This window comes from Trachinotus anak, unplaced genomic scaffold, assembly GCF_046630095.1.
Source record: "Trachinotus anak isolate AG129_WGS33_773 ecotype Australia unplaced genomic scaffold, CSIRO_AGI_Tana_v1 ptg000005l, whole genome shotgun sequence".
Classification (NCBI taxonomy): Eukaryota; Metazoa; Chordata; class Actinopteri; order Carangiformes; family Carangidae; genus Trachinotus; species Trachinotus anak.
This window is the reverse complement of record NW_027273856.1, coordinates 24,359,717-24,367,388: the sequence shown is the minus strand read 5'-3', so window position 1 is coordinate 24,367,388 and position 7,672 is coordinate 24,359,717. Positions and strand designations below refer to the sequence as shown.

The 7,672-nt window shown below is 44.9% G+C and overlaps 1 protein-coding gene across 2 annotated transcripts; it reads right to left on the bottom strand.

Moving 5' to 3' along the window:
- Nucleotides 1-24: 24 nt before the first annotated feature.
- fdft1 (farnesyl-diphosphate farnesyltransferase 1) lies at nucleotides 25-7,221 on the bottom strand. 2 transcript variants are annotated; one of them, XM_071479211.1, is made up of 8 exons: nucleotides 7,010-7,221; nucleotides 5,030-5,127; nucleotides 3,629-3,812; nucleotides 3,390-3,518; nucleotides 2,609-2,800; nucleotides 1,992-2,168; nucleotides 1,410-1,562; nucleotides 25-1,308 (listed from the first exon to the last, which is right to left on the bottom strand). In XM_071479211.1, exons 1-8 carry the CDS (start codon nucleotides 7,106-7,108, stop codon nucleotides 1,081-1,083), a joined length of 1,260 nt encoding a protein of 419 aa, XP_071335312.1. In that variant the 5' UTR covers nucleotides 7,109-7,221; the 3' UTR covers nucleotides 25-1,080. The 2 variants fall into 2 exon arrangements, with proteins under 2 accessions (XP_071335312.1, XP_071335310.1); XM_071479209.1 differs by lacking the exon at nucleotides 7,010-7,221 and having other exon boundaries at nucleotides 5,030-5,542.
- Between the last annotated feature and the right edge of the window lie 451 nt (nucleotides 7,222-7,672).

The window sequence follows — 7,672 nt, the reverse complement described above, 5'->3', positions numbered from 1 at the left end:
ACATGACTCACGCTGTCTGCACAATCAGCTTTCAGCCTGTTTAGATCATTTCACCTCTTTATTTGTTCAAATATGTACAAATCAAAATTTCACATTACATAGCAATGTTTGTAGCTTTCCTTTGGTTCTGTGCAAGGTTACTCTGGGCTAGCCTTTCTACTCACCAAAGCTGTGTTAAGGACACTTTAGCTAGCAGTCTCAATATGGATTTCTCTCTCATATCAAATGTATCAGAAATGACATTTCTTCAATATAGCTTTGTTCTCCCTTATCCAGTGGGATTTCCCAGTCCATTGGGAAAAGTCCCAGTGTCAAATAAAACTACCTTGGAATTGCACTGTTCTATTTCAAAGTACATAGAGTCGAAACTTTGAATGAGCAAAGACAGAAAAGTGTTGAAATAAAGCTCTGCCGTGAGGGGATTCTATCCACATCTATGTAGCACATACGTACAGCAGTAACAGTTGTTTAAGTGTTTCTCCTATAGAAACATAACAAGTGGAACATTAAGCTAGCTTTGAGTTGACATGAAAAGTAAGAAAACTAACATCTGAGACAAAATTAAAAGAAAACTAAATGACGTTTGGTGAAATCCTAAAATAGGCAGTGTCATGTTTAGTGTTTTTTAACATTTCAGACCACTTAACAGGGAACATTCATCTGTGAATTTCTCTCTCTTCTGCTGAATTATTTCAATCAATCCAAACAAGGGGTCAAAAGGTTTCAAACAAATCAAACAAAAAAAAAGGAAGAGACACATGATCAGCAGAAACATCAAATGATAATACAATGTGCCGTTAATGCTGGTGAATATAACCACACAGCAGTGTGTGTAAATAATGAATCCAGATTCAGGATGGACTACCAGAAATCACTATCACACAACCTACTGAGACCTGCCTGCTAACAGAACTCCTCTATAGTCTAGATATGTCCATGGTCCTGTAACGGCCATAAGAGAGAGGGCAAAGAGGGGTGGAAGTGCGTCAGAATCCTCTGGTGAGAAGGGAGCCAGACCTCCAGAGTGAGCAGAGGGGCTTTCTTAGTCTGTAGCCCCCAGGAAAAGTGAGGGTGAAGGGTTCACTGTCCCTGCATGTCGCCGGTGCCCTGCGCCTGTGCTGCAGTAGTGCTGAGGTACTGCCAGCTGAGAGCGGCCAGCAGCATGGCAGCGGACAGGTACATGGGCGACAGGTGGTGGGTCCTGGGGGGGAGGCTGGACTGTGACAGCGCCGACTTCTCCCGGATTACAGCCAGGATGTGCAGGGTCTTATCCCGTGACGGGTCAGTGAGGGAGACCTTTTGTAAAATCTGCGGGGGGGGGGGGGGGGACATGAAGGTGGATTGTGTTCAAGTGTGTTAAAGTGCAACAATATGGGAAATGCAGGGGAGAGAGGCAACAACACACCCACCTCCTGGCTGTACTGGGCGATGATGGTCTGCACTGCTCTCATGTTGGTGGCTTCCATCATGAGGGTGACAGCCTGTCCTTTTCTGATCTTCACTACTCCCTGGAACACCATGGGGTTGTTGTAGCACGTTGACAGTGTAGCTATTGCCATCACCTGGTCAACAGAGGAATAACATATAGTCAAGTGGAAGCAATTCAACTAATTTGCTGAAACTATTTATTCATTATTTGCTCATTTTTTAAGCAGATCATGCCAAAGATTTGCAGATTTGTTTTTTTGGACAGATTTCTGTGCAAAAAGAAGCTGTGTGATGTGATGTGCATTTTTTAAATTTTCTGACAATTTATAGACTCCACAGTTGATTTTTCAATTCAACAGTAGTCAACATAACTGTTAGCTGAAACCCTAAAATGAATTGTATCAAATTAAAGCCCACTGTGGAAAAGATTTACAGGTAGCAACACAATGGGAGGAACACGATGGAAGCATGGAGAGCAGAGATAATTGCTGTTCAAATATCAAATCACACAAATCAAATGAAATCACTTCATTGTTTGGAGCAAGTGACACAACAGTCAATACCTGTGGAATAGCACAGAAATTGAAGACGCTCTGGTTGCGCAGGCGGGACAGGTAGGCGATGACATCCGGGACGTGTCGCAGAGCATCAGTGACCAGCAGGTTGAGACAGGACAGGGCCGACTCCAGCTTCTCCGGCTGGGCCAGGTCCTCGAGACGACCCGCAAACTGACTCCAAGCCTGCACAGGGACACAAAGTCACAGGTTAACATAACATCACTTGGTACATTGGTTTTGTTTTTTTCAAGGAATATATATATAAAAGAGCGCATAACCTGGACAATTACTTGAATAGCAAACAATGGTTGTGTCCAGGAGACAAAATCTAATCCACTTTTTTAGAGACAAGGTGAATAAAATCTACACAATCTGATAAAACGTGAGTTCATATTTAAGTTTGACTGGTTTTACTTTTCTGCTGCTCTAATACATAAAGGTTGAATAACCAGAAATGACAAAAGTTATATAAACACCTTTGTATAGACATACATTTCACAATGCACACTGGTAATAGAGAACAGTGAAAAGTATTTTCTTTGACTATTACACTGCATAACTGTGGGCTCAGGTCAGACACACAGACAAACACACTCATACCAGACTAAAGAGCACGGTCCTACCTCTTGTGGCCAGAAGGCACGTCCCTCCTGCGTGTCCTCCAGATAGTCTCGGATGATGTTGGTCTTCTGGAGGAACAGGCCCATGGAGTTGGCCAGCTCAATGTCCCGCCCCACCTCAGGGTCCTCCAGCTGGGACGCAGAGAAGAGCCGAGACAGACCGATGCCGACCAGCCCTGCCACATAGTGGCAATACTGCAGAGAGGAAACAACAGACAGCTGCAGGGTGACAAAATGCTGACTTGTAACTGAACTCACAGTTGTGTAATATTCAGAGAGGGAGTAGATTTGTCAATACATTTGGACGTTATGCACACTGTGTGGAAAGACACCAGTATCACTGCAAAGACATTACTAAGGCAGAATGAAGCTGCAGTTAAGTGAAACTGTCAGTGCAACAAGTCTGTTAGCACAAAATTATGGTGAGGGCTGATGAGAGCTGACAACGTCCAACATCCCTGTTCTTTTCAGATTTGAGCAGCTGTCAAAGACGACGCTGCAAGCGAATGATGACATATTTCCTGCGAAGCCAAAGGCGCACAGGAAGAAACAGTGGTGCAATGTATTTCTATGTGTTGCCCCACAGGCATATGCCATGTTTTGTTTTACTCAGTTTCTTTTGGATCTCTGCTCTGACTGTCCAGTTTACTTATCTCTAATGTTACAGGTTACCATACAGAGAGCCTGTGTTTACTGCATATTGCCCTTTACATACATGTTGTTGTTATGCTCCTAATATTTCCGTCATCATCTGTCATAGTGGCAACACGAGGCTAACACTCACCTGGTCCCACTCCTTCATGGAGCCCACTTTCTTCTCCAGGAATTCAGCCATTCCCTCTCCCATGCGGTGGCAGATATCTGAGATGACGTCTCTGTATTCCTGAGCGAGGTTTCTGAATTCCAGTGATATCTGGATTAAAAGGACACAAGGAGATAGCGCTTACTCTGAGTGACAAAGCCTTGTGAGTCTAATGCACCTCCCTTCTGTCCATCTGTGTACCACCATGCACAACTACTGACCGTAGGGAAATCCTCCAGGACCTGCCGGTCTTTCTCCTGGCTCTCAGTGAAGCACCACTCATCCCGGTACAGGTAGGTGTGGAAATCATTCAGCATGGGAACTTTTTTGTCCAGAGGGATACTCATGTCGTCCTCCACTGTGTCCAGCGCTCGTAGCACCAAGTAGAAAATACAAACTGCATGTCTGGGTCATAGAGAGAGGAGGGAGGGCGTGAGTCTGCTGTGCGTTCACTGGGGTGTGTGAACGCTGACAAGCTGCCTTGTCATTGATTTAAAAAAAAAAAAATATGACAAAAATACCAGGCATGTCTAGGCAGGGGGTCTAGGCAGATCAGGTTAGCTTATATGTTAGAGATTCCTTTTGAACAAGGATATATAAAGTACACACACACACAGACACACAGTAAAGATGAGTGTTTACAAACAGCTGTCATTTCTTTACTGACAGTTCTGACCTGAACTGTGAGCTTAAATTAGACACACGGCAGCAGCAGAGTTCCCTGCGTATATTAGCAGCAGTTTCCTTTTGGATTCTTGCTGCAGCTCCTCACAGGTTCCCTGGGGAATTTTCAAGTCATTTGTTACTAAGGTCTTAGTTTTACTGTTCTTTACAGACACGCAGAGCCTCCTCCTGCTTTTATAATATACGCACACTACCCCATTATCGTTAGTAGGAGACATTTGAGCTGAAACCACTGGTCGATTAGTTAATACTAGGTAGAAAGTTAATATGCAGCATTATCATTTAAGTTATTTATCAAGCATTATTTCATGTCATTGTAAGGTGAATTTTTGACTGTTGGTATGACAAAAGAAACGATCTGAAAATGACACCACTTTGCATTAATCAGCACTTTCTTCTGACATTTTACAGACTAAATTAATCGATTAATTGAAAAACTATCCAATAGTTTGATCATAAATGAAAAAAAGCTTAGTTGTAACACTATATACACTGTTTTACTGAGTGCTGGGTCCTACTGAATCTAAACCCATCTTATAGAAAAGAACTTACTGAACTCCAACAATAAGAAAATGAATACACTGCTGCTGATGTGCAAGTAAATTGTCATTTAAATGACAACCTGTGCTCAAGTCCCTGTGAAAAGGCCACGAACTGCAGTGCATTTTGCTTTACTGAGGCTGCTGCCTGTGGCTGACTTGATAAGTTATCTTCTAATATAGAATAAAGATTTATTCATCTAAATCAGTATATTTTTAAGTCTAATGTTGCTCACAGCAATAGGTTAGGGTTAGGGTTAGGATTATGGGTGCATTTCTTTTTATTTTGCACATAAGTATTTCTCCGCAGGAAAATGCCAGTGAGGGAAGAAAACATGCCTGCAGACACACCCCTCCTCACCTGGAGCCAGCCCAGCTCCCTGCCGAGCTTTTACCCACCTCAGCTCCCCGTCCAGCGCCTGGATCACAGCTGCAAAACTCCGGCTGGTCTGGTTCAGGTACAGGTAACACGTCCGCAGACTCTCACTCATGGACTCCTGGCAGGAGAGACAGAAGAAGGCTGCGTGTCGGTAAGAGCATGCGGATCTGAGGGCGCTGGAGGGCCGGGCGGCCTCCTGCAGGCCCCGCTCCCCTAGCCTCCAGCCCGGGAGGAGGGACCGCGGAGCGGAGCCGCAGCCCCGCGGCGCCACCGAGAGAGAGCGCTTGAACACGGACAGGGAGACCGGACACTTGCAGCAAGCTCCGGCCATAGGAGAGCCAGGGCCCGCAGCTACGAAGTGACAGTGTCCATGTCGACGCCGCGGCTGGAGGGTAAGTTTGAACCACGACGTCCATGTAGAGGACAAGTGAGCTGAGGGGGTCGAGGGAGGTGAAAAAAAAAAAAAAAAAAAAAACTTTCAGGAGGGCGTCGAGGAGCGTGAAATGAGTCGCTCCACTGATCTGGAAACAGCCGGGGGTCAGTGTGTGAGAGGCAGAGTCTGTGCACGGCGTTTGTAGATCTGCTGGTATGATCACGCCACTCCTCCCACCTCCACCCAAAACATAGCTGTTTCCTAACTCGCTTCTAGCACGGATATGTCTGTTTAACCCTATGATTTCTCACAGATATTATTATATTATATTGATATTAGTGAATATTGTCTTTTGAATAGAAAACGCCAGCATCAAATGGTGAAACGCGTTGTTATATCAGCGAATATACGCAATTACCTAATGTTTACTCTTGCTTATAAATTTATTATATTATTATAAAAGTTTAGCTTTGCATCCTCCATCCTCATGACCGGGTTTTGGTTTGTACGTGGATAATTAAAAATAAAACAAAAACAGCTTTTTATCCATTTTGAGGATGAATATGGAACAACAAATCATAACAACGCCTTCTGAAGAAGAAGTTGTTGTTTGGGGAAGTGCGCTGCAAATGATCGAGGTGTACATCTGCCGCCCCCGGGTGGGACACAGTGGGAAGGACAGCAGGTGATGAACCGCATCAGACCATATGAGCCTATTTCACCACTTTTGTTAACCACCTGAATCCTACCACCAGTCTTGGTAACGGCATCAAAATATCTTCTGTGGCCATGGCAGAAACTTTCAGCTCATATTTTTCTTTCATATTTTTTTTTAATTTTTTTTCAGTTTACACAGCCTGACAGTTCATACAAAAGCCTAAATAGAAATTCCTGTTTAACCACTGATACCAATAGATCGATGGTCAGTGATGCAATGCACCTATAATACCAGTCATTAACAACAGTTATTAATACAAGACGTTTGGAGGAGCCTGTGGCCTGGAGACTATTGTAGCAATAAAGATGAAATGAGCTTATAATTAGATTAGATAGATCACACACTGATTCGAGAGAGAGGAGAGAGTGGTTTCAGTCTCTGCAGGCTTGCTCTCTCTCTCTCTCTCTCTCTCTGAGGGTCACATTGGTGTTAAAACAGTGGGATTAGCCGTCAAACATGCGCACCCCCCCCCCCCCCCCCCAGGCTGAACTCTGCAAGCTCGTTATATAACTTAAATCCCAAGTCAGTGGTCATCTCTGCGTCTGTGCATCCGAGCCAACGCAGGAGTGAGAGTCCCGATCTAATCTGACTTTGACTCCAATCACCTGACTCTGTTTCCGTCGGCTCACTGGGGAGCAAAGCTGTGCGCCGCGCAGGTGAAGCCACCGCGCTTTTGCACACACTAAGCATGTGCGGACCTACTTGTTCACAGGCCTCCGCGGTTTCCCGTGTTGCCACAGTGCAGCCTGTTCGTGCTGATGCTGTGTGAAAAGGGGGGGGACATGATGTGCTACCCGGTCCGCCGGACAGACACAGACACGCGTCCCATCTGCGAGCGGACGCAGCCTCAGGGTTCGTTTATTAGCTGCGTTTATTCCCAGCAGATATTTCCTAAAGGATTTTACTCACATAATCCAACTTCGGCATGACGGCCCTGCATCCCCCCATCTTAAACTTGAAGAGGTTGAGCAGCTCCTCCGGGTGGCCCAGTGACTTCAGGATGTCCATGATGCTTCAGGTGTTCAGCTGTTATTCTCGCGGATTGCTGAGTGAACCTGCCGAGATGTCCCCCATCAAAGCGACGCGTCGATGAGATGCTGCGGCGGCGGCGGCGGTGAGAGGACGGATACGGCATTCGGTCACAACAGTCGACTCATCGACCGATGCCTCTGATTGGTTGGCACATGATGGGTTTAGCGCTCAGCGTCCAATGAGCGGCCAGAGCGTCTGGCGTGATGACCCGCCCCAGTGAACTGTTTGTGAAGCGCGGCTTCTGATTGGTCCGTTATTTATCCTAAAGCGGAATCTACCTGATGAATGAAATGATCAAATGACAGGCTGAATGATACCTGTAGGATGTGGTCACACTGTCTGTTTTGTTTTATTTATATTTATTTATATCTGTTTTTAAAGAGTATGGTCTATTGTTATGAATAGTCAAACTTTTCTTTTTATTCTCCAGAAGTGCATTTTTGTTTTTGAAAATCTATATAGATAAAGGTTATTACTCTTATTATTGTTGTTTATTAATTCCTCTAGAGCATGTGAACAATTCATATGACTGGTATTTTT